Source organism: Labeo rohita, chromosome 23, assembly GCF_022985175.1.
Source record: "Labeo rohita strain BAU-BD-2019 chromosome 23, IGBB_LRoh.1.0, whole genome shotgun sequence".
In the NCBI taxonomy this organism is placed as follows: domain Eukaryota; kingdom Metazoa; phylum Chordata; class Actinopteri; order Cypriniformes; family Cyprinidae; genus Labeo; species Labeo rohita.
In genome coordinates, this window is record NC_066891.1 from 16,064,567 (window position 1) to 16,092,490 (window position 27,924).

The window sequence follows — 27,924 nt, forward strand, 5'->3', positions numbered from 1 at the left end:
TCAACATCCGGTAGCAAGAACGACACATACAGTCTACATGCTACTGAAATAAAAGAAAGACAGAAAGACTAAAACTATTCCTAAACAGCCTATTGTACCAAATTCGTTGAGCGGAGCGAATCTATACAGTATAATGGGCCAGACAGGATCAGCAGCCTGGAGTAAAAGACCGAGTCCGACTCATTGAGCTGCGTGTCGTGCTCGATTCATTCATACAGTAACTGTAACCATCAGCACCCGCTCTTGCAGTTTTAATGTAGCCTTCGGCTTACCTTCGAGACGTCATGGCCGTCCTGGGAGCTGTCAGATGTCAAAAGTGTGTGTGAGCGGGCTGAAGGGGATAGTGTAATAAAATGGTCCTGCCTGGCTTCGCCGAGTCACTGCAGCAGAGCTGAACGCGAACGAGGGGCGTCACACAGCGCCCGACTCTCACTCACTCTCTCCGCCTCTCACTGACAGCGAGGACACACCACTCAAAACAGACTGGAAAAAACTTTATCCAACAAGTCAGTTATTATAAAGCTCGTAACATTTCCTGGGACCATATGACAGGGTAAGTTAAAGATTAAAACCAGCCACCAGTTGACAGCCATTCACTGTACTCTACCTTTTCAGTGTATGAAAACCGGGGACAGATTGGGCTGTAACACCGTTAGTTCAACCAATTATAACACAAGGGTGAAATCATACACACAAACAAACATCTATCTATGTATCTATGTATCTATGTATCTATCTATCTATCTATCTATCTATCTATCTATCTATCGTATATTTTGGTCTAGGGCTAAATGTTGACTCCAAAAACCCCATTTTCAGTTCTGTAATATAAAATAAACATAACCGAAATAACATAAAATATAAATAATTTTGTTTAGTTTAAATAAAGCATAAGAATTAAGTACTAACTGAGGTACTAACTAAAATAACAAAAACTAAAACGTAATAAAAGTACATGGACGTAATAAAAGAATATTGAAACATTTGAACATTTATCTGCAATAAAATGAAAACAAACATAAATATGAAAATGATCAAATTCAAAATATTTACAAACTCTTTAATAGTATATCAGTGATGCTAGCACATGGATTAATATTTTTTTAGATCTGTTTTTTTTTGTGTGGTGAAAATGGACTTCCATAATTCCATAATAACTCTTCATATATATATACACACACACACACACACACATGTTTGTTTTTGTGAATTGTGGGGACTTTCCATAGACTTCTATAGATTTTATACTGACCAAACGATATTGTCTATCCCCTAACCCAACCCTAACCCTAAATCTAGCCCTCACAGAAAACATGTTTACATCGTTACACTTTCAGACAAACATCATTTACTATTTTTAATAATTTTTTAACATTGTGGGGACCGCAGGCCGGTCCCCACAATGTCAAAAATTTCAGGTTTTACTATCCTTGTGGGGACATTTGGTCCCCACAATGTAGCAAAAACAAGTACACACACACACACACACATATATATATATATATATATATATATATATATATATATATTTTAGATACATTATACATTTATTGAATCCACTTCTCAGCTGATTCATTCAAAAACACTAAAACACTGCAACCAAAACTAGAGTTTTGTTGCTTTAAGTTAAACACTGGCAAATGGCACTCTTAAACATTAACAAAATACAAAATTAAAATTTAGCAGCTACACGCATTCAAAATTACAGTCCAGGTAAAATGATAAAATGTTGATGAGTCATTTTTCTCAACATTTGTATGTCACTTGACAAAACTTATATACAAAACAATAACACTAAAATATGTATTATGTTATGGAAGCCCATTTCTGCCACATAAGAAGAAAATTCTGCTTTGGTAAATCATAATTATGAGTTATGATGGTCTCAGATAATATAAAAAGTTAATCTCACAATTTAAAGTCATGTACTTAGTATGTCATACTTCTGACTTTTTAATCTTATAATTATGATTCAGTATATCATAATTATTACTTAGTGTCAGAGTTATTGTTAATGAAAACAAACAAACAAAAAAAACAAATAAATGAAAACTAGAATGTCTAAGAATGTGTTTGATTTTATGTGATTACATATGAAATATTATAATGTGATCTTGTTTAAGAGGTTTTTAGCACCTATGGGCAGCTGAATTCTTCACTGCTGGAGGTGTCAGATATAGAGCTCCAAAACACCTCTGAGGTCCATAATGAAGTGATGTACATACACAACTCTATACATTGACTTCTCTTCCTCCAGTCTTATTTTAGCAGTTCCTTCCATGTAATTATCACCTTTCTTTCATTACCAGGCATGTTTATTATTACTCTGTTAGCTGTAATGCTGCTATTTTTGTTGGGGGATAGAAGATACACAACAAGAATTTTGACTCTGCTTTCATTTCAGCAGTTTCCATTTGGGACTGACCCCATTTGCATTGGGGTGATTTGATGGTGGCAGCTGTGGGCACCGCAGCAATGCCATGGCTGCCATGACGTCACTGGCCCTAAGGAAGATTAATCTGCTTGGGTGACGTGGTTATGCAATTTTCTGAAATGCAGCGCTTTATCTATGGATTTCTCTCTTTAGACAGAGAGTCTGGTCAGGTGTTTCCTGTGCAGTGTAAGAGCCAATGCAAACAGTATGTCCGTAACTTTATACTTGAGGACAGTGTGTAACTGTTTTTCTACATTTCACCCACATAAAGGCCTACTGGGAAACATCAATAACACTAAAATATCCACAATGTATTATATATTTTGGAAGATATGACATAAAAAGTCAAACTAATTATACATTTTATGTCATAATTAGGAATTTTCATCTCACAATGTCAACTTTTAAAGTCATTTTTAAGTGAGTGATATATTGTGTCATTTTTAACTTTTACTCTCATAATTATCACTCAGTATGTCAAAATTATGACTTCTTATTTTGACCTTTTATCATAATTATAATTTGGTAGAATTATTACAAATGAACTAAAAACATTCATTACTGTAATATAAAATAAACATTAACAGAAATAACATAAAAGCAAACTTATTTTTTTCCTCATTTTTACTAAATGAGCTCTGACTGAAGCACTAAAAAAGTAATTCAAATACTAAAATAACGAAACTAAAAACTAAATAAAAGTACATAAACTAAAAACAGTAACAGCTGATTCATTCAAAAACACTGCATCGTTCAGGAATAAAACAAGAAAATGTATTTATGAGTGAGTCATTGACTCATTCGCTTAATGATTCATTCAAAACCCTAATGCATTCAGTAACAAAATGAGACACAGCGGTTGATTATGCAGTTGACTTTGTTTGGACCTATTTTCATTTTTGTGTGAATTTTCCTTTAGGGAAATCATTCGCTAAAGGAAGAGCCAGTGCTGCTGACAAGCTCTGTTCCAAGACGCCCCTTGACCTTACAGCCCGAGGACTCTTCAGTCCAAACTAAAACCCCATGAGGAGGAACAATGGAAGCCACAGATCCCCTGATGCAGCCAGACAGCTGAAGCCTTGTTACATGCAGTAAAAGCCTCTTTATTGCACTGCTGTGAGCATGTGTACTGAAGAAACCCTTTGCTCGTCTAGCATGGATCATTTCATACTTACTCCTATGCAGAGAAATCCAATGGATTTTTCCATTAACCATTTTACCCCTAGTGCCAGAGCTCTTTGACAAGATCTGTTTCTCTAACGTTTCCAGGCAACTCTGAGCTTGTCATGTCTGATGACATTTTATATCCCCTTAAGAGAATAACAGTTACATAACTGAATAATTCACTTATAAATTAAGACATTACTGTAAGCACACCATAAAGTCTGTGTAAAGGCAGAGAATTGTTTCTAAGCAAATTATAAATATTAGAAATGCATTTCTGAAACACAACTGTGAACTATATAGTACTGAATTGTGGAGTTAGAGCGTTAAACAGTCTTTCACCATTTTTGTGTTCAGGATTTTTTAGGACGTGATTAAAATCATATCTCGATAATGCAATGGAGTTACTGAGCACGGCCTGAGCATTTGACTTGAAGCAGCGTTGCACAGACTGATTGTTGAAGGACATCAAAGAACAGTGAGAGCTATCCACCAGTTTCCTGGAGGTGCTACTGTAAAAAAGAACATGGGTACAACTTCTAGTGAGTAGGTGGAAGTAGTATACCAATGGTATTGTGTGTGCTAATTAGCGAAGAGCCTGTTTTTTGTTTTTTGTTTTGCGAAGAGGCTAAGTGTTTTTCAGATCATTGTTTACTTTGTAAAGCTGCAAACCTTTATGGGAGCTCAGGGACAACCAGTTGTGTTCCCACATCGTTAGCAAGTTTGGATCGCTAAATCTTGACTGTCAACTAGTGATGTGACATTTGAACCGAGGCATCGGAGCTTGTGTTAAAGTGGAAACAAAGCAGTCAGTTAAGTTGACATTATTTATCAATGATGTCCACTTTAATTAAAAAATATATAACAAACATGATTAAAGGAGAAGTCCACTTCCAGAACAAAGATTTACAGATAATGTACTCAACCCCCTTGTCATCCAAGATGTTCATGTCTTTCTTTCTTCAGTCTTAAAGAAATAATGTTTTTTGAGGAAAATATTTTAGCATTTTTCTCCATATAATGGACTGATATGGTGCCCCGAGTTTCCAAAATGCAGTTTAAATGCGGCTTCAAACAATCCCAGATGTGGTTGTAAATGATCCCAGTCGAGAAAGAAGGGTCTTATCTAGTGTAACAATCGGTTATTTTATATACTTTTTAATGTCAAACGCTTGTCTTGTCTTACTCTGCCTGGACTCTGTTTTTTTCTGGTTCATGACAGGGTATGTCGAAAAATTCCCATCTCATATTATCCCTCAAATTCAGTTTGGGATAATTTGAAGTCGCATTTAAACTGCATTTCGGAAGTTCAAACTCAGGGCACCATATCAGTCCATTATATGGAGAAAAATGCTGAAATGTTTTCTGATGGCCAGTATAGTAATATAACATTTTGGTTTCCAACATAATTTGGATGAATATTCAATATCAAACTGTCTATATGCTGAGTTTTGATTGTGGCATCCCAAACATTGTTTTAATAATGCGAGGCGCAACGTGATGTAAACAAACAACGATTCATACAATATTACATGATTTCGCATTTTATTATGTCAGACCATTCAGACATATTTGTTTTACACTGACTTGTTCACCAGTTGTATGTAACATATTTCATGTTCACCTGCGAATACAATTAGCTTGACTGCTGTTAATCACCTATTTTATCTGAATGATTGGTGCTGCGCCCAATAGCTCATCATTCTCATGTGTTTTAAGCCTTGTCAGATTAAATATTAAAGTATTTTAAGCTATTTAGACAGCACGAAATAGGCAGTTGCACTTATTATGGAATCAGCAGGTCTTCAACAGTTCGTCAGTTTGTTCACTTTGTTTGTCAGAATATTCGAACCTCCAGATCTTACTTTATGAGGACATTTTAATTTGGACTTATTTAATTACATTTTTAAATACCCAGTCATTCAAATAATATGAAAAATACAAATTATTTCGGGACAATTAAATATTTGCCGTATGCAATTCATATATGACGTATATACGAATTCATAATATTCGTACTGGAATTTAATGGCACAGTTTAATGGGTAAACTAATTTATCAGAGACAGAAATTTAACAAGCAAACACACACGCTGTTAGGCTTTTATTTGTGCACGTAACATGAGTCGGAATGTGGAATGTGTGGTGAATGCTTAATCCATCGGAGCTTCTTTCATAGGCTTTTGACTGATTTATTTTTTTACTAACCACCAGATCACGCTACTCGAAGCTTTGAATCTTTCTGTCAAAGGAAACTTTAAGTGCTTCACAAGGCTTCATTTGCCCATCACTACTATCTACTGTTGATAGATAAGTGTCACTTCCCGCTTGTTTACTTTGAACCAGAAGACGCTCCCACTTTTGACCCAAGGCCTTACGGGGCGTAGAAAACTTGTGGATAATAGAAAGTACGTAGATGTCATACACTGATCGGTCTGCACAAGGCCGCTTCAAGCAATGATTCTCAACTCCAGTGCTCGAGGCCCACTGCTCTGCACATTTTGTATGTTTCTGATTCTGACACACTCAATTCAGTTCATGGATCTTTCTCCTAACGAGATGATGATCTGAATCAGGTGTGTTAAATGAGGGAGACATACAAAATGTGCAGAGCAGTGGGCCTCTGGTAAAATTCGCATTCCAGGGGCTAAATATGATGTTATTGGGGTCGCTTCAACCCGCGGACATGAAAAACAAACCGCGGCAATAGTCTTAAAGTATCCCAGTTCCACGGGAAAACCACAGACTTGGCAACACCGGCGCCGTGGACACGCCCTCAGTGTTTGAGAGCAGAGAATGCTTGTTTTTTTTTTATTTTGATACCTTGTTTTATTTACTTGCCATTTTTTATCATTCAAAACTGATTGGGTGGTTAAAAATACATTTTTATGCGGTGTGACAAACTCAAACACAGACTTTCAAATATGCTTACTTAGTGTTATTTCAGAACTTCAATATCATAACATTATATAGTAAGGATTGCAAAATAAATAGTCTCATAAACTTTTAAAATTAGAAACACTTAAGAAACACCCCATATGTTGTTGACAAAGGCTGTGCATTTAATCAAACAAATTAATTTATCTCTTGGTAATACAGCTAATACTAATACCATATTTGGCATATTCTATATGTTATTTATAAATATTAAGGTAAGATCCAGTCACTGGGTTTGTCCATATTTCACTTGCTTTAAACCCAGCATTTTTAGATGCCTTTTTTAAAACCAATAATTTTTTTTTTACTGTATTTTTATTAAATACATTAAATTATTGTATGCAGAAGGCTTCTTTCATAAACAAAAAAATCATGCCAATCCCAAACTTTTGATCTGTAATATAATATAATATAATATAATATAATACTATGGAGACTCTGGATTAGACAATTTGGGAACTGGAGGGATTTATTCACAGACATTATCAGGAGTAAATGTTACAGAAAGTCAGGTCAGTTTGTTTTACATTTTATTTTATGGTGGTTGGAACACAAGACACAAGTAATAAAGTTAGTAATGGTAACGTCATGCCTCTCATTCTGTGCACTGCCCATCAGATCTAGCTCAATCAATCAATCGATCAAAACAGTAGTTTACAAATGCCAGACTGAGAATTCTTTTAAGACATAAATAAGATACTGAAAATAGTATTTGTACAGTAAATAGTATTTTTGTAGAGTCCAGAACCACTATTATCGAGGCCTTCTGGAAATTCTCATAAGCATTATTAATATAATTATTAACATTTATGAATTAATTTACATGATGGGAATGAGGCTTATATACTGGCTATGGTGAGAGCACAGAACAATATGGACATGAACTTTTGTCACCCATGAGTGGCGAATGATTTTAAGGCATTTCTCAGTTTCCATTCACACAGCAGATTTCCATGGCGCTTCTCACCATGAGCCTCGTCCCTTAAGAGCAAAGCTACTGGAGGAGGATGTCAAAAAATAACTCCCATTAATATAAAAGCGATCGAAAATCCAGTCCGCTGGAGAAGTGAAGGTAAGGGCGCTATGGTACTAAAAAAGTGTGGATGGTCCATACAGCTCGTGCAGTAACGAAGGGCTCCCGGTCTCAGTCTGGAACACTAGACATCCCGTCACGGCTGATCAAACCCTAGACGGGATGTGCCGCGTGTAGACTCGCTTCCAGTGTATAATACTAAAACAAAACCTCAGCAACACATTTACACTTGAAAAATCACAGGGCTGTACATGATGACGACTATGATCTTGCACGTTCCAGGGTTTGTTAAAAAAAGAAAATTACAAAAAATAATCATTAAAAGATATGGTGATATTTCACCCTGAACAGGCATATTTGTAGTGGAATATTGCAAAGCATCTGGTATCAAACTCATACTTCTTACACCGAAACAGCACCACAGCATTGCATTTGTCTTGGAACAGGTTACAAAAACCATTTTGACTTGACAAATCCATGCATTACTATTTTCACTGGTTACCGTTGAACATGAACAGCTGTTATGGGGGCCACAGTCATAGGATGCAAGGGGTCTACATACATCATCCCTTTTTTATAGCAAGTGCTGGCAGCATTTTAAAGCGACATTTTCATTTGATATACGATAGAAAAAAAATGCAGTGAATACATGATATTTTTTGTTCGATGACGGAACATGCCAAGAATGTCAATGCTGTTTTTGTCCACCTGATGTGTTTTGAGTCTCTCATCTCTTCCTGTGTTACAGCGCCTCCCCATGTTGAGTTGTTGCAACAACCGCTTTTTCCAACACACACGCACACACAAAAAGTCCAGATTGACAGATATATATATCTATATATAAAAATTTCAATATCTCCCAACTTGAATGATCAGATGTCATGTAGTCAGCTACATTTCTGCCCTGAATGGAATGATGAAGATCAAGAAAACCAAGGCAAAATCAACTCAACACTTAAAAAGATGCATGCAACAAGTGGTCATATAGTATATTTATATATATGTAATTGCTCTTTAGATATGCACAACACATGAGACGAATGATTGCAACAAAAAAATAGCATCTTCAAAATTCACAGTCTCATGTATTTCGTTACTATTTATTACATCTCACATGTCAATGATGTTTGCATGAAAAAAAAAAACAATGGTGAATTTTGAGGAATGCTAAATGTTACGTCAGCTACTATCAGTTCAGGATTCAAAAGCTCCAAGTTGAGCTTTCACCCTTGTTAGTGGTATCATAAATGAAGAATATCGTACATAGTCTTGCTCGGTGTATTTAACAGATGCTGTCGTGTCGATAAAGCAGAAAGTCTTTTTTTTAGACCCTTTAGAAATGTAGTAATGGACCACGGCGACAGCTCAGAGGAATGTATGGTGATTGCTGGACAGCAAGCTATGGCACCGAGAGAAGGCAATCCAGACGACACAACCTCATCTGCCACTGTTCAAGTAACGAGCAAGTAGATGTTCTGGTGTTTGTCATAGAAACAGGACAGATGTAATACGAATTTTTGCTTGTCTTGTGACACCATATTCGCTGACTGGTGACAGGATTATGGTTGGACGCAATGACGGGGGGAAAAAACGAACCAAAAAACAAAATTATAATTAAAACGATGTAATTTTTCCAATATAAAAGGCAAAGAAAAGTATACAAAAAATAGAAAAATAATTACAGCAGTAGACATGGTGTTGGGAGGAACGTGATGCCAGACTATTTGGCAGAACAGTGTAATATTTTGGGACTGTTTAAGGCGTCCTCCACCAGATGTAGTTCCACCCCGTCGACTATCACGTCTTTCACACAGCCGACGAAGCCTGTGCTGTAAGCCTTGGGCAACCGACGAGCTACGGACAGCTCCTCCAGACCACCTGAAGACGAGAGAAATGGACAAGATCAGATGAAGTATACATGATATACTGCACAGCACTTCATATTCACAAAATAAACCATTTTAAGATTCAATCACATGTGGACAGCATGAAACTGGTATAAAAAGCACACACATATTACGTGTCAAAAGTTTTTGAACAGTAAGATTTTTAATTTTTTTTTTTAACACTCTTCTGCTCACCAAGCCTGCATTTATTTAATCCAAAGTATAGCAAAAATCAAATTTTGAATTATTTTTACTAATTAAAATTCTATTTGAATATGTTTTAAAACATAGCATCATTACTCCAGTCACATGACACTTCAGAAATCATTGTAATATTCTGATTTGCTGCTCAAAAACCATTTATTGTTATTATTATGCTGAAAATAGTAGAATTTTTTTTTCAGGTTTTTTTGATGAAGAGAAAGCATTTATCTGAAATAGAAATCTTTTGTAACACTATAAACGTCTTTATCATCATCAATTGATCAATTTAAAGCATCCTTGTTAATAAAAGTATTTATTTCTATAATTTCTTTTCCAAAAAAATATAATAACAATAATAATTGTACTGACTCCAAGCTTTTGAATGGTATAGTGTATAATGTTACAAAAACTTTTAATTTCAGATAAATGCTGATCTTTGGATCTTTATATTCATCAAAGAATCCTGAAAAAAACGTACTCAACTGTTTTAAATATTGATAATGAAAAAATCTTTAGAATGATTTCTAAAGGATCACACGACACTGAAGACTGGAGTAATGATGCTGAAAATTTAGCTTTGATCACAGGAATAAATTACATTTTAAAATATATTAGAAAACAGTATTTAAAACAAACAAACAAAAAAAAAAATTACAATTTAGCTGGTTTTGCTGTACTTTGAATAAAAAAAATGCAGGCTTGGTGAGCAAAAGATCATTCTTTAAAAAACATTAAAAGTCTTACAGTTCAAAAACTTTTGACTGGTGTTTTTTTGTTAATTAATAATTCATGATATGTGTAAGTAATGCTTTTAATCTCAATTTTTAAAGACGGGTATACTCAGCTGCTTTTATGGTGTAAGGAAAATATTTTTATCTTTTACTTCTTGGTTATCCCTATAAAATTTTAAGAGCCATTAGATATTTTTCTTTAAAATTATACAAACTGTTTTCAAAACCTCATTAAACCAACATGAACACAAAGAGAACAAAATATTTTCAAGTATTTTCAATTACAACAGCTTTTGCTTTTTTACCATGGGCAGTTGTCCTGTATGTCACTGACCCACAGTATAAATGTACATTTTCATGTAACCTGAGATATTACCCACCGTGCAAGCGAGCTACAGCGTTATATATTATTAAAGGCCAAAAAACACTTTGTGGCTTATGGAAATCCTGTGTAGAAGACTGCTAAAATGTTAATCACGCCCGAGACACCTAAGGTGTAACGTAGGGGTGTCAGAATGAAGTAAGATAGAGACACAACTCTCAGTAACAGGTGAGAAGATCAAACAGTGTTTTTGGGAGGCCAGGCTCCGGGGACGTTCCCTGACAGCTTTCCTGAGAGAGAGTTACGCTCGCCTCCCTCGGGGACCTGACACTGTCGAAAATCCAGCTCGGTCTCTTGCTCTTTGAGCACGGTGAAAAACGTATCCCCCGTTGCAACTCGCTCACGTTTCTCTCTTGATTTCGTCTCTCCGTGCGTTTAATCGGATTGTATGCTTTGCGACGGGAGGATTGACGGGGCTAATTTCAAGTGAATTACGTCTGAATAAGTAAATAAATAATGACATTTGAAAGAAGGGATTTTCGAAGGGTGCTCTTGATGTTCAGGCTGTCTGAGGATAATGTATTCTAGCCACCGGGCATCAACAGCACCTGGTCTACTGGCCGGCCTGTGCTGAAATACCTCTCCCAATCTTATAAGAAGATTTTCCGCTCTTAAAATGGAATAAATCAGGCTTTTTAATCTTTATAGGTTAGTCAAAAGAGAAAGAGAACGCAAACACTTAAAAAAAAACCCTATAGTAAAGACTCATCGTGGAATTATTAATTAAACATAATAAGGTAATATTGTGTCTTAGCATGGATGTTTTGAATGACGCTCAGGGGTAACAAGAGACGTAGCTTTTCAAAAGCACTCACTGTGGGGGAAGATCCAATTAGATGTTACAAGCTAAGTGGGGACTGTTGATATTCGGTGTGTCGGAGCAGGTGTACGTATTCGGTTTGTAAATGAGCTACGATTGAGCAAAGCGGCGTAAGATGGACTTACCCAACCAGAGAGCGCCGTCTGTGTCCAGCTGTGTGGCAGCCAAGGGTGATGACCCAGTGACAGCTGCCTCATTACCAACCTGCAGCGAGCCATCTCTGAGCGCTCTGTGGAGAGTGGAGAAGTAAGGAAAGATAGTGAGTCATAGCTCAGCATTAACATAGAAAATTTGATTTGCCCTCGTGTTTCTGGAAGATTGGCTTTCTGGCAAACTTGAGGTTAATGTGTACTAAATTTGCAGCAAATGAAATTGTAGTGATGAGGAAAAGAAGATGACTGTGGCTTTTCATTGCTAGTGGTAAACATGCAGCAAGCTTTGGACAACATGCCACTAGTGGGAAATGTCTATAGCAAATATGTGGCAAATATAATTGTCTGTCGTTATTGGCAAACGCCTCTATGGCACGCCTGGGGCAAATATGAATGACTGCCACTGCTGGTAAACATTTCTATGGCAAAACTGTGGTAAATATAAATGTCTGTCATTACTAGCAAACAGTTCTATAACAAACTGTGTCATATATCCACCATAAAATGTATTTTTGGCAAGAAATGAATACTTTTACTCAACAAGGATGCATTAAATTGATTAGAAGTGACTGTAAAGACATTGTTAAATTTGCCTAAACATTTCTATTTCAAATAAACAGTTTTTTTAAACTTCCTGTTCATAAAACTATCCTGAAAACAATATGATTTCAACAACATTAGAATGATTTCTGAAGGATCATGTGACACTGGAATAAAACCGGAATAATGACTTTGCCATCACAAGAATTACATTTTAAAATATATTAAAGTAGAAAACAGTTATTTTAAATTCTAATAAATTTGAATTTATTTTTTTACTGTTTTTACTCAATTTTACTGTAAATGCACCCTTAGTTAGAATAAAACTCTCAAAAACATTACAAACTTTTACAAACACAAAATTTTTTTGAATGGTACTGTATATTCTTGAAAATAGTTTTATAATAAACATTACATTGCTGTTCAAAAATTTGAGAACAATACGAATTTATATATTTTTTAAAGAATTATTTTTTTGCTCATTAGGGCTGCATTTACTTGATCAAAAATAAAGAAAAAAAAATTTAGATTGTGAAATATGATTACATTCTAATATGCTGATTTATTACTTTTATCATTAATATTGGAAACAACTGTGCTGCTTATTATTTTTTTTTTGGAACCCGTGATTTTTTTTTCAGGATTCTTTGATGAATAAACTGTCAAAAAAAACAACATTTATTTAAAATGAAAACATTTAGTCGCTGCTATCACTTTTTATCAATTTAACACATTCTTGGTAAATAAAAGTATTCATTTCTTTCAAAAAAAAAGAAAGAAAGAACGATTAAAAATGTACTGACCACAATTTTTTAAATGGTAGTTTATATGGTAACAAAAGATTTCTATTTCAAATAAATGCTGTTCTTTTTATTTTTATTTTATTTCTTTTAATGAAAGAATCCTGAAAAAAAGTTTCACAGGTTCTAACAAAATAGTAAGCAGCACAACTGTTTTCAACACTGATAAAAACAAACAAAAAAATCAGCATATTAAAATGATTTCTGAAAGTAACGATGCTGGAAATTCATCTTTGATCACAGGAATCATTTTTTTAAATATTCACATAGAAAACAGTTATTTTACATAGAAATATTAGTTATTTTCCACAATATTAGTTATTTTTTTTCTAGATTTTTGATCAAATAAATGCAGCCTTGATGAGCATAAAAAACTTCTTAAAAAACTTACTGACACCAAACATTTGAATGGCAGTATATATATATATATATTTATTTTTAAAATTTAAAATGTATAATTGTTATTGGGGACCAATAAAATTGTTGGCAGAAGAAATCTGAACCGCTGGCTTGATAGGGCAAACAGAAAAATTCCTTACAGAGTCCTTTATCTGCAACGACTCTATGTCAAACCTGAGGCGATGATGGAATAACTCTCTGTGTTTTACCTGCTGGCCTTGATTCGTATCCAGCGGTTGGTGTTGACCCGTACAGAGGAGCGCAGCACCACAGGCTTGGAGCCGAGGTCATAGGTCATCTGCACACGACCGTCCACGATAGCAAGGGCGATGTAGTCGGAGCGCTCCACTCCCTTGCCGCTCCACAAAATCAGACCGTGAGTAGCCTCAGTCCTGATGCTCAGTTCAAATTTATTCACCAGCAGGGCCTTCTCACTAGATCAAAGAGAGACGGGAAATGCTATCACAAATCCATTGCCTTTTCAGAGACGCCGTGTAAACCACAGGACGTGCGTGAAACCCTGACTTACCTGCTATTTTAACAACAACAGTGATGGGTAAAAACATAACTCTGATAGTCAAAAACGCAGTGAGGGTTTGATAAACTAATGAGGAGATTGAACAGTCTCTATGAAACTAGGTAAACTAGGCCACGCTGGGGGAAGGGGCTTTCAAACACATGCGTATGTGACACACTTTAGGTTATCTCCATGTTAACACTTCCTATTTTGCCTCCAAGCTCTAGATTTTCTCTTCCTGCGCAGGGAGCGCTAAGGAAGGATGCCCACATCAGCTGCCGTCTGATGTGTGTTTTGATCTGGTTCCCTGGATGCAGCCCTCCCTTGTAAGGCACAGAGAAGGTGACATCTGCTTGTCCTTCGGGAGGACGGTGTCACTCCGAGCGAGCTATTGTTCAGGTCATCGGGGATCCGATTGAATCCGACACACCTCGCGTTCTGCCCCCTTTGCAAGATACACCACATGAAAAAAAACAGCTATTTTTACACAATTCTTTTGTTCTCAGTGGTGTACCTGCAGTCGTGGCATCAAGAGAGCCATTATTTGAGAAAGCGAGCGCGTTTGTGAGACAGAATAGCAAGTGTGTGGGGGCTTGTTTGCTAAATCAGGTAACGTGTAAACAGGAGTAAGACAAGTGACAACAACACGAATAAAGACACAGACGAGACAAAGACAAAACGGAGCGGAACAAGACAACGGACACGACACAGAAGAAAAGAAAGCAGATGGCGATTGTGCTCGCATGTTCGCGCCAAACAGAAACACTTTCTCCACGGGTGTGCAAACTGCGAAATCACCGATGGTGTTTATTTGTGAGTTTGTTTGTACAGTATTTGTGTTTCCTTTCAAAGTGAAGACCGGGTGAATAAATAAGCCACAGGTGCATTTTTTATTTGAGAATTTAAGCTAGAAAGAGTCCAGTCGAACAATACTGGGCATAAAATCAGACACTCTGCCTGACTGACAAGTCAAATTTGAAATCACAATATTAGCAGCTCTACTTACGACTTGAGAATTGGAAATAACGTATCTTAATTCGTTTGATTAAAAAGACTGAATTTCATTATGCTAATGCTGTTGATGAGCCTGTGACGGTGTAAAGCTGAATAATTATTCGCTGTAATTGAATTCTTTCCCGATGAGACACGTGCAATGTGCTGACTGGACTCTTTCCACAGGCCTTCCCTTTGCGTGGCCCCAGGCCAGAGATTCGGCATCAGGGCAGCTAACTGTGATTACACACCACTCTGCTGAGCTCGTTATTATCACGTCCCATTAGGATCTCAAGCATCTAGAACATTCTAAAGAGAAGTAGGGCTCAATCCATTAAAGCTGGATTTAATTTTCAAAAAAACTGATCTACTTTGAGTATTTTGCTTTTAAAAAAAAAATCTTGAGAGCTGCAGCTTGCGTAAGAGAGAAGTGCGTCGTTTTTTCATAATTTAAGTGATCAGAGCTAAAGAGTGTTTTATTGTGTCCACCTATAGGGGGCAGTGGCTCACATGGGAATAGTCATTAAATACTGTAGGTCCAAAGGATCTGCAGTCACAGAACTCAAGCTTTTTTTCTTTGCATTAGCACCTATTTTTAATGTATTTTGCTTAATATGTTAGTATATGTGACCCTGGACCACAAAACCAGTCATAAGGGTCAAATTTTCGAAATTGAGATTTATACATCATCTGAAAGCTGAATAAATAAGCTTTGTGTTGATGTGTGGTTTGTTAGGATAGGATGATATTTGGCCGAGATACAACTATTTGAATATGTGTAATCTGAGGGTGCAAACAAATCATAATATTGAGAAAATCAGCTTTAAAGTTGACCAAATTAAGTTCTTAATAATGCATATTACTAACCAAAAATTAAGTTTTGATATATTTACAGTAGGAATTTTACAAAATATCTTCATGGAACATGATCTTTTCTTAATTTACTAATGATTTTTGGCATAAAAGAAATATTTTGACGCATACGATGTATTTTTGGCTATTGCTACAAATATACCCCAGCGACTTAAGACTGGTTTTGCAGTCCAGGCTCACATACGTAATCTGCTCCATCATTTTGAGTTGTTTATTTTTATTCATCAATGCTGAAAACAGTTCTGCTGATTAATATTTCTGTGAAAACTACTCCTTTTTTTGGTTTTAGAATTTGTTTTTAAAGGGAACCTTGGGTATTAAGACTTGTATGGCTTAACATAACATAAATGATGTCTCTTACTGAAATATGTAGTAAAAAACCCATGAATGATTTATGTTATTTTAAAAAATCCACATTGTTTTATACATATTTTGGACTATGGGGTGCGCCATTATTTCGATGATGTAAAATGGTTGCACTTGGTGAGCTACTGGCGATACCTGTTGCTAATTTTACCACAACACAACTCAGATTACACAACTCGGAGATAAAATACTGATACAATGCCACATTGTATGGCTTTTGATTGTAATTTTCAGTTGAAGGGCAACAAAAGAAGCAATGTATGTCTTCACTGCTTTCCTACCGATAAGAAGAGGAGAATTACATATTATTTAGCAAGGCTGTACCCACCTCCATCAATGACTGAAATTTTTTTGTGGCAAATCCATGTAATTTACTACTGTTATAGTGCCAGCTATGGTCGGATCCCCTTAAAATATTGCATGCTTATTTACAATCACCTGTTGCATGCACTCAGCAGGTTTTGTGATGTTTTGTGTTTTCCTTTAGGCTTTATAGGATTTGGGATAAATTTGGACAGGCCCCTTGTCTAAATGACCCCTTTATGGCTTTCCAAAGGGTAAATTTCAACATTTTTTGATAATTATTAGCCTAGAGAGTCCTGAGAATTGTACTGCAGTGTTTTTTTTCCAGATTGAGCAAAAAAATAGTTTGCGAAATAGTTTTTTTTACATCTTGTCAATCATTTAACAAGCAATTTGATTGCCAGCAGTGGTTCTAGAGGCAAAGTTGTCCGGAATAAGGAGCTCTATCGTATGATAAGAATATCATGCGTATGTGCGAAAAACCGTGTGACGGACAATCGTTTTTGTCCTGCGATACTGCCCCCCCACCAATTGGCCGATTTCTTTCAAATTTCTCTCAGACCTTTGGGGCTGTGAGTCGAACAGGCCCACCGAGTTTCATTCTGATCTGCCGCCGTTAACCTTTTTAACAGGTTCTCAAACTTGTACATACTTGTGGCACTTCGGACCATGACCGTGCACACCGAGTTACAGTTACAGCCATTTTTATAGCCATTTTTATGCTTTTTATGCTTATTCACTCTTATAATGCCACCAAGTGGCCAAGCTCCACGTTTTTTACTGTGACCTCAGATTGAGCTCTTACATAAGTGCTCTGAGTTTGGCAAAAATATCTTATTTTGTTCAAGAGTATAGGCATTTTACTTAAAGAATGTTTACCTTTCAATAGGGTTTCAGCGCTATGCGTTTGAACGGATAAAAAGAACAGAAAGATGCCTGTGGACGAATACAACTTCCTAAAGACCTGCACCTTCGTTCTCTTCACTTTAGCTCTTATGCTTTTGAGGCTTTTAGTAGAGCACAGCTACTAAAAAAAGAGCTTACAAACGGCAGACAAGAAACGTTAGACGCCATAATCTATAGACCTCCATAGTCTAAAATATGTATAAAACGATGTGACAAATCTTTAATGGGTTTTCTACTACATAGTTCAGTATGAGAGACCATTTACAATATATTAAGCCATACAAGTCTAAATACCCAGGGTTCCTTTTAGACATGTATCTTCACAGCAACTTACAACTTAAAATGCTACAGCATGTATTCAGCAGGATTTGCCCCAAAATTGACAAGAAAATGCAAAAACTCCACATATTCTGTCTAGGCTTATGTACTAGACAAATAAACATATTTGAGACATTACAAATGATTTCAGAGTGCAAGCTGTGTTGTGCTACCTGACAAAAGCCCTGGCCTTTGGCCTTTGCAGGGTGGCTGAGTGTGAGGACGGCATGCCATTGCAAACAGTTCAGGCAGAGGGGACTCACCTCTGGTCAGATGGGTTCTCCAGTGACTCAGGGCTTAGAGGAGCAAGGGAAGAAATGATAGGCATGCAATAAGCGCAAAAGGGTGGAGGGGAAGAACAGGGATCGCATAACATACAGACAAGAAGACCTGCGCCAAGAAGCTGGAGTGACCTCACTAAATTATTCTAGTCTTTCAGTTGTTATGCCAGCATAGGCAAAGAAATAGCACTGGAAGACTGTATCGGCCGTACCAGTGGTACTGGCATGCTGTTTTATTGTTCTGAGCTGTCACATGGCTGAGTTACTGCAATTTATCAACAGTTCCATCATTCTCAACCAGTCAAGAGAGCAAGAAAGTGAGAAAAAGAGCAACTAAGTGAGTACATGTTTGAAAGACTGGTCGTTTTCGATCAAATTCCAAAACCTAGTGAGCTGCCTTTGGAGACAGCATTTTAAGGCAACATTGGCCCACTTAATTCAATTACCCTTATGAAAATTAACCATGGTTTTACTGCAAATTAAACCAGAAAAAGATGGTTACTATAGTTAAATCATGGTAACCACAAATTAACAATGGTTTTGCTACACTAACCATAGTTTAACAATGGTATTTATTATACAAATAATAATCAATACACTAAAAACACTGTTACTACATTTCTATTATAATAAAACCATGGTTAATTTTCGTAAGGGTAAAATATTAGCACCATACGTATTCAGTACACAGAACTCAAAAAGATGGACAAAGGAAGACCGATACTTAATACTTAAGTTTGAGTGTGCTGTTTTATGTTGTTGTGCTAATAGTGTGTTGTCAACTTAGCAACATGCTAACATCAAACTCTACTGAAATCAACTGTGACCCTGGTGAAAAAAACAGCATATGCTGATAACTACGTTTTGATGCTGGGATGCTGGTAGGTATGTTTTGGTGCTGGTTTAAGCTGGTCTTTTGCTGGTTTATGCTGGTCCTTTGCTGGTTTATGCTGGTCCTTGACCAGCAACATGACCAGCTTAAACCAGCAAAGGACCAGCTTAAACCAGCACCAAAACATACCTACCAGCATATGCTGTTTTTTTTCACCAGGGGAATCAAGTTTCTATTTATGTGGCGGGCTTTTCCACTTCTGTAAAGCATTTCAAACTGGACTGTAACCAAAATATGACATTTATGGTAAAATTTTGAGATTTTGAGATTTGGTTACTGTAAATAAATATGGTGCAAACATTTGTAGTTTTACATTCTTAATCCATTTAAGTACTAATATCTGTTTTGTACCTTTGTAATATACTGATAACCACCAAAAAGAGAGGAAACAGTTAATTTAATGAAAAAACATCAAATGCTAAGTGGCATATGCAGGGAATTCTGGGAATGTCAATTTACGGTTTTCACTGTAAATTATACAATGTCTTGTTCTTTTTTACTTTAAAAAAAAACAAAAAACAATTTTAATAGTACTTTACTGTAAAATTATATTAAATGTAATTACAGTCATGCTCCGTATATATATCCACATGAAAAAATACTGTAGTAAACTGTAGTATTTACTATAGTATACTGTAGTATATTATAGTATTTACTACAATTTGTTAACTTACACTACAGCACACTGTAGTACTAACTATGAGTTCATAGACTGTAGCAAATACTGTAGTAAACTGTAGTATATTGTAGTATTTACTACACTTTGTTCATTTAGACAACAGCATACTGTAGTATTAACTATAGAGTTTGTGACTGTAGAACTGTAAACTGTAGTAATACTGTAGTATATTTTAGAATATTATAGCATAAACATTTTTATTAATGTATACTATATAATGTAGTATTAACTACAGTGACAATCAGTGAGTTACTATAGGATACTGTTAGGAAATGCAGTGTGTTCTGGAATTGTTAACCAATTAGCATGTTTTTACTGTAGCATTTTTACAGTCTTTTATAAATCGTTAAAATCACACTTATTTTTCACAGTGTGGTCTCTCAGGGTTCAATGAGAGTTTTTATGCTTCCTAAGAAAACAGCGAAGTAGCTCACTAGGTTATGGATAAGCTAAATACAAGATACTTCTTTTTGTCCAAAAGCCAATTATATAAAAAAAGGCATTAAAGAACAGGACACTTAAATGGTAAAAATGGGTAAATTGATCCAAGGCTGCCGCGCTAAAGAGAGAGAATAAAGACAGATGAAGAGCACAGTAAACACTAACAGAAATATGAGTCTACTCCCACAGATGCGGCGCCACTATGCCGACGTCCTCTGAGGAATTCATTAACTTTAAGGGCTTTGTTCAAAACCAGATCAAGCTAAATTGATGACACTCATTCTGAAGGGCTGGTCAGCCTTCTTGGTTGAGATTAATTTTAATCTGGCACTTCATTTGTACAGGAAGTGACACGCATTAAACCCCAAGAAGAGTGAAAGTCAATGAAGAGGGCCTTGTCTCTAACCGTTATTGATGCCAGCGGTGGCTCGCTTTCTCTACTGGACGGAGCCTCTTTAATTGCGTCCAGTTTTCTGAGAGACAAATCCTTGATTAATGTGCCACTTTCACTTTCATCCTTGGGCACAATTATTAGAAATCACTGGGAGCGATTTGACAAACAAAGTGACGTGGCTTAAAAGCCGGGCAGGAACTTTTCATGAGCATAATACATAACATAATTCCATTTAATCAAGCTGCCAGCTTTTTAAGGGCTCAGTGCAGCCACTTAGATACTTAATTACATTCAGAAGGAAACAAATAATTTTTAAATAAGAATCACTAAAAGGAACACTATAACAGATTGAACATTTCCCTAATGGGGTGGCAAAATGCCATTTAAACCCAGCTGTAAATACAGACTAAATATTGATGTATATCGTGCGGATGTCTTGCAGTTAAAAGGGGCTTCAATCTTTTAAACATAAGGATATACAAATATGTATTTCAAAAGTCATTTTCATGCATGATTCCTGTGGGAATCTATCGGAGTATCACAATGCTCATCATCATTCATGCCAAGCATGCATTCCTGAAACTGGTTTCTAATGCAGCTGATGAAAATGCAACGTTTCCTGAAAAAATATACATTTATGTATAATAGATGAGCCCTGTTATTTTCAAAAATGTTTTCTTGAATGTAATGTAAATGGGAATACGAGGAAAAAACGAATGCCTTATGTTGGGTTAAGTTGATGGTTTGTCTTATAAAATGTTAGTTTCGCCTAATCAAATCTATCCCAGAACATCTCTGGGTTACTTACTCTGGGATCTCATTGGTCAGTTGGCTTGAGAGCAGAAGGAAGACAACAAAACTCACATAAGACACACAGACAAGAGCAAAGACAACAAAAGCTGTGTACAGAGACAGACAGGTTGACACAAACACACACGTACAACACATAACAGAGATAAGTGATGCTCCGAGTCTTACGTTAAAGGGTTAGATGACCTAAAAATGAAAATTCTGTTATTAATTACTTACCCTCATGTCATTTCAAATCCATAAATTCATCCTAAGAACACAAATTAAGATGTTTTTGATGAAATCCAAGAGCTTTCTGACCCTGCATAGACAGCAACGCAACCACCACGTTCAAGGCCCAGAAAGGTAGTAAGGACATTGTTAAAATAGTCCATGTGACATCAGAAGTTCAACGTTTATTTTATAAAGCTTACAAGTATAGAAAATAGAAAAATAACGACTTTATTCAGACTTTGTCATTTTTCGCTGCATATTCACAACAGTACTGCAGTACTGAGAGACTGACATGGAAGAGAGTTAATTATTGTTTTCCTGGTGCACAAAAATGTTATCATGACATGGACTATTTTAATGATGTCCTTACTATTCGTCTGGGCCTTGAACGTGGTAGTTGCATTGCTGTCTATGGAGGGTCAGAAAGCTGTCAGAGTTCATCAAAAATATCTTAATTTGTGTTATGAAGATGAATGAAGGGTTTGGAATGACATGAGGGTGAGTGAATAATGACAGAAGTTTAATTTTCGGGTGAACTAACCTGTTAAGTTTCACCCTGTTTCAGAAAGCAAGTTTGCGAAACAGTAAGTAGTATGAGGTTGTATGGTCATTTTTCAGTTGGTCAGTGAGGTAACATTTTTTTAATTTCCCCATTTTTCTTTTTCTAACTCCAATGTGATTCCCTGACTGATTCAGAACCGATTCATTTTATGTGAATGGTTCATCTAATTGAATCTTTTCAAGAAAACGATTTAGAGTCAAATATTTAGCTAAAATTTGGTCACCCTAATTGAGATCCTCATTGTTTTTGTGCCAGAAACATACTTTTCTGATTGTAAAAATGAATTATATCACCTGATTTCGATACATTTTGTATTTTAAAATTCATGGCCTTTATAAATAGCTAGTAATATTTAGTTTAGATATCTACTCCTTCAATAAAGTATTTTCACTGTAATTTACAGTAACTACTTTGATGAGTAGCTGTTTTAAAGTAGCTTCCCCAACACTGGTGGAGACACTGCAATAGAATATATAACACTTGTGACGGGTCTAAAAATTCAATTCTTTCATCTAGAATCCGAGAAAACATTGATGTAATGGGTGGTTGCTAGACCGCTGGCACATCAGACCAACCAAAGGAAGAGAAATCATATGATAAGCGAAGAAGGAAGCAATTATCAAGACATGACCATCCATGGCGCTTTAGGATATATGTGGTAGTGGAGACGTGTGGTTTTGAGATCCCAGCGATGGTGGAAGAAGGTTCATTACAGCGTATAAGTGTGGTACATCGCAGTAGAGTCATGAGACTCCTTCGGGTGCTACGCTAATTGGAACCAGGCCGGGTTCACGGAAAACCAAAGAGACAGGCCAGTGGAAGTGGTAATTGATGAGATCAAACCATTAGCTAAAACGGGGAAGCACGTTGGATCTTAAATGGGGCTGGAGTAATCTAGCTTGTCATCACCCCTCATTAACTGCTAATATAGAGATGGGATGCTCAGGGCAGATTGTGATCATTGACATTACCTCTTAGTGACTCCGTTGTGATATTCGATGAATGTATGACCATCGAATGCAATGGCCTCGGTGTCCCCAGCAGATTTCTCGAATATTGCTGGAAGGGAGGAGAGAAGACGGAGTGAAATTACACCAATCGATGTGAGACACAGGACTGTTTAATTAAAACAAAGAAGGAAAGTGTGATATATCGCAGGCTTCATGCTTGTGTGGCTTAATTAAGGTTAAAGATACAACAGTAGGACCCAGCAAGGTTAATGAGGTGAGCAAAAGTTCTTGGGTTTCTTGCAACTGTGCCAATGCGCGTTTGTGATAAGCATACAAATCAAACAAGGACGATGGCTGGTGCTATTTGTAAAAGTTTGGAGGTGTGGATTTAGCTAAATCTACATATGGAGCATATGATTGGCTAAAGCCGCCATGAGCGTTTCCTTTTAAGTAAGTCGCATGTTGATGTATGCAAAAGACGTATGCAAATCTTGCCTTAAAGGAGTGTAAGGGAGTTAGTTCGAGGAGAGGCTGTACTGGGTAATATGATTTTGCATTAAAGAGAGTGATGAAATAAGGCACTTACTGTCCTGGCAGTGCTGTCCGGCGAATCCATGGCCACAGACGCACTCGTAGCTGTCCAACAGTGGGTTGCAGCGGCCTCCGTTTTTACAAACGTCTTTGGAGCAGGGGTGGTAGGGATACATGGATACATCACTGGAGTTACTGGCGTTGTCAACTTTTAGGATTTGAATTCCCATCAGAGTAATCTATGGAGACATGTTTGAAGACAAAATTTTCAGAATCATTTCATTTTTAATACATGTTCCTAGACTTATTACTATTTTAAAGTAGAAAACATGAAAACGTGATCGCTTTGTAATTTTATACCCAAATATAGTAAGTTGTGACTCATCTGAAACTTTTCTTTTCCGGTGATGTCATTAAAGGGATAGTTCACCCAAAAAATGAAATTACACCAGGATTTACTCACCCTCAAGCCATCCTAGGTGTATATGACTTGCTTCTTTCAGATGAGTACAATCTGAGTTTCAAAAAAAAATATCCTGGCTCTTCCAAGCTTTATACTGGCAGTGAATGGGATTTAAAATTTTGAAGCCCAAAAAACTGCATCCATACATCATAAAAAGGGTTCCACATGGCTTTGGGGGGTTAATAAAGGCCTTCTGAAGTGAATGTGTTTGTGTAAGAAAAACATCCTTATTCAAAACATTTTAAAAACCGCAATCTCTAGTTTCCGTAATCTCGGTTTCGGTTTATAAAGTTTAAAATATGGATATTTTATCTTACACATTTCACTTCATATTATAATATTCACTTCAGAAGGCCTTTATTAACCCACCCAGAGCCGTGTGGAGCGCTTTTTATGATTTGTAGACTGTTTTTGGACTTCTAAATCTTTAACCCCATTCACTGGCATTATAAAGCTTGGAACAGCCAGGAAATGTTTTAATATAACTCTGATTGTATTCATCTGAAAGAAGAAAGTCATATACACCTAGAATGGCTTGAGGGTGAGTAAATCATGGGGTAAGGCCTTACAGGCCAATGGATAATGTTAACCAAAAGCCAAACAGCTATTTAGGGGGTGCTTCAGCAAATCACATTTAGATCTGGCTTCATTTCGGTAAAAAAACATCCATTTTTTACTATCAGTTTAATTCCCAATGGGTAAATTCAGGCTTATTCCCACTGAATATTCCGTTTCACTCTAAAAATACATCAACTGATGGAACTAAAATAAGATGTAAATGAGAATTCATGACTTTAATGCATCAATAATAGCTCTCACCTTCTGAATGGCCCCTTTGAAACCATCCTTGATCGCAGCAGCCCTGGCTATTTTGCGGAAATCAGGGGCTCCGCCCACATAGAGCGACTCCTTCAGATTGAGATCTGTGTGTTGATTCTGGAGAGTACAAAAATGAGTGTGAGAAACCACGTGATCCATTCCTTATCCTCTATTCGCTCTTCAAACTTAATAAAAGTCACATCCTTTAATGCAAACAAAATGGCTATAAAGTTTTATGGGTCATCTAGTAGAGCAACTGCAGTAAAAAGCAATCAGCATAAGAGAGGATGGTTTACTGTATATCAGCAGGCTTATTGATTCAACTTTTACACCTAATCCTTATCCACATCAATGTGAGTGTTGTATTACAAAACCATAATTGATTTAAGCTCAGTTCCCTGAATGGTAAATGACTCTGAATCTAACATATTAGACAGGAGGAAAAGAGGTAGGAAAAAAGTGAGAGAGAAAACTGAAGCGATTGAAATGAGGACGATTGATATGGATGGCTTTTTAATGAAAGAGTGTAATGGATGCCTGATTGTTCCTCGGACCTTTAAAATCTTGAGCTGTAAACTCTAATTGCTGTATCGCTCACAATGCAGATGACCATGAAATGAGCGTTTCTCCAACCTGGGTGAAAATCGCTTTAGTTACAGTGGGATTTTTCTGCATGAGGCTCTACTTAAAAAGAATTAAAAATCTTTATTTTATGTAGGCCAATAATTGCCTTGGGGGAAAGGCAAGTTAATTGCCGGGGAAAAAAAGAGACGGGACATCAACAGCAATGCCAATTTCTGACGTGTGGTCCAGCTCTCATTCCAGCGATATAAAAAGAAGAATAGCTAAGTACGGATACGGGCGAAAGCTTGAAAAGCTCTGGCTACGGACCCGGAGGCCAGTCCAAACATGCGGTTGGGCCAAGACAGCATAGCCAGGAATGTTTTCACCCAGCTGCTGTTTCATGTGGTCAGAGACGTGTGCAATGAGAAGTCTTGACACAAAGCTGCAATGCGCCGACAGCCACAGGCTGGGAGAGACATTTTCACTCTCCTGTTCCCTGCCAACACGAGCTAAGACTGAGATTGAGCAGGTGAAGTGAATAGCTAACTGCCAGTGTTATTTAGGAAGTTTCCCCAAGGGCCCTAGAAGCATCATGCCCACTCAAACTGGCACGTGCGCCCTCTGATTTCAAAGCCAAGAATTTAAATGCAATTTCCAAGAAAAATGAGTATCTTTGATAATTAAGTTCCACGATTGTTGTAGGTAAAAAAAAAAAAAAGAAAAGAAATGCGGACAACTAGTTGCACCCTGTATAGGTCGCTTGTTTTAAACTGAAAATGTGACCCTTGACCGATACAATGCATTTTTGGCTATTGCTACAAGTATACCCGTGCTACTTAAGACTGGTTTTTGTGGTCCAGGGTCACAAATTATATTATTTTTTTTAAATGTCAAAGTTGTACACAATGAAAATCATCACTAGCTGTCAGGGTCAAAGGAAGTATTCCTTGAAATAAATAAATAAAACCCCAATAATATTACACATTATTAAAATAATTCATACAGTGCATCTTTATTAATTATATACTAGCATTCTAAAGTTTAGGGTTGGAAGAAAAGTGCTACATTTATTCAGCAAGGATGAATTCAACTGATCAAAAGTGACAGTAAAGACATAAATAATGTTACAAAAGAAAGAAAATATATATATTTTATATTTTTGTATTATCAACGTAATCAATATTCTGTTTATTAAAGCCAAGTAGGAATCTCATCAAGTTGTTTTTAAGCATTTTACATTTATTCCAAAATAACTCAAGGCAATAATAATTTAAGCAGTATATTTTATTTGTGAACTTATGTTCAGCTGTAACTTTTTACATTTTCGGATCATTTTAGTCATCAAAGCTCGGTAAATTCTGGTCACAGACACAGAGATTTATTTTAAGTTGATTACTCACCAAAAAACTCCCACAGATTATGTTTTCATGTAATTTTAAGTCTTATTTTATAACAAAGTGGTTATACATACAAGTGTGTGAGCTGTTAACTCACTTATTTAAATGAGTCTTCCCATTAATGCCATTAAACGCGCATGAACACAAGAGGTGGGATTTATCACATGAACCAATCACAGCCGAACATAACCAGTTATATCCAATCATACTGCGATGGAGGCATTGCCTCCTCTCACGTGACTTTTGCCCATTCATTATCAATTACCCCCCACCAAACCCACCACATGCTTTAGGGGCCTGTTAAAACTTAATGGGCTCGGGGGAGGTGAGAGAGACGTGGACTCCCGCTGTAACTTTACCCTGCTTAGAAAAACAAGTAATTTATATACTTTTAAATGTTATGTTTTGTAATATTGCCATTGTTGTATTTTTGTACTACGATTTTTCTTCTCATCTAATATTTTGAGGAGACAACGCCCCTGATATTGATGAGTTATTTAAAATTGTAATAATATTTTACAATATTAGTGTTTTTACTGTACTTTTGATCAAATAAATCCAGCACTGGTGAACATCTAACTTCAAACTTAACCCAGAAGTTCAAAAAGTTTCGGGTTGAGAAGTTACACATCTGAACATCTGAGTCCCTTTGGATTCTAAAAAGAAACTCTGCCACTAGACTATCATGTCTCGCACTTATTTATAGAATGTCTTTCTCTTTGGTCATGTCTTATGTTGCCTAGGGCAGCAAGTGAGCCAAGACTGTCATTGGTACCACCTCAAACAAACAAACAAAAAAAAAAAATGCAAGACACCCTTGAAGGGTCCAAAAACAAACGTGGCAAAAGAACAACTCCTAGCTCTGTACCACGCGCTCTTCCTCTCACATCTCTTTCTTCTCTTGATAACACTCCCTTTCTCTCCCACGCCAGCAGCATTTCTTTCGCAGTCTACATCCACAGTGAGGCGGTTTAATGGCCCTCCCACGCGAGACTAATGAAGACATTTCATTGTTGTTGGAAGGGTGATGAAACAATGGTGGTCAAATGATAACTCTCTCCCTCATCGCCCCCATACCAGCTGGTCTGAGGTGAAAGCCAAATCTCTCTCTACCTCGTTCTTTTCAGCATATGGAATGGTTTGAAGAGGAGAAAAAAAGAACCCTCCCCAT

The 27,924-nt window shown here is 36.6% G+C and overlaps 2 protein-coding genes across 10 annotated transcripts in view; both read right to left on the reverse strand.

Annotated features, from left to right (window-relative positions):
• Positions 1–423, reverse strand: part of ptpn11b (protein tyrosine phosphatase non-receptor type 11b) — a 40,056-nt gene extending 39,633 nt beyond the window's left edge. The window contains exon 1 of the mRNA XM_051096107.1: positions 273–423. Within this exon, the coding sequence (XP_050952064.1) occupies positions 273–286 (14 nt within the window). The 5' untranslated portion in view covers positions 287–423. The remainder of the gene's footprint in view (positions 1–272) is intronic.
• An 8,278-nt stretch (positions 424–8,701) lies between these two features.
• The window catches only part of agrn (agrin), a 305,226-nt gene continuing 286,003 nt past the window's right edge, over positions 8,702–27,924 (reverse strand). For 7 of the 9 annotated variants that reach the window (XM_051097130.1, XM_051097123.1, XM_051097124.1 and 4 more), the window contains 6 exons: positions 24,793–24,909; positions 23,566–23,749; positions 23,001–23,088; positions 13,691–13,915; positions 11,716–11,819; positions 8,702–9,445 (listed from right to left, as the gene is read on the reverse strand). In XM_051097130.1, coding sequence (XP_050953087.1) covers positions 9,288–9,445; positions 11,716–11,819; positions 13,691–13,915; positions 23,001–23,088; positions 23,566–23,749; positions 24,793–24,909 — 876 coding nt within the window. In that variant the 3' untranslated portion in view covers positions 8,702–9,287. Of the gene's footprint in view, positions 9,446–11,715; positions 11,820–13,690; positions 13,916–18,001; positions 18,054–21,252; positions 21,277–23,000; positions 23,089–23,565; positions 23,750–24,792; positions 24,910–27,924 lie in introns of those variants that run through there. The other 2 variants (XM_051097122.1, XM_051097128.1) reach the window with 2 other exon arrangements.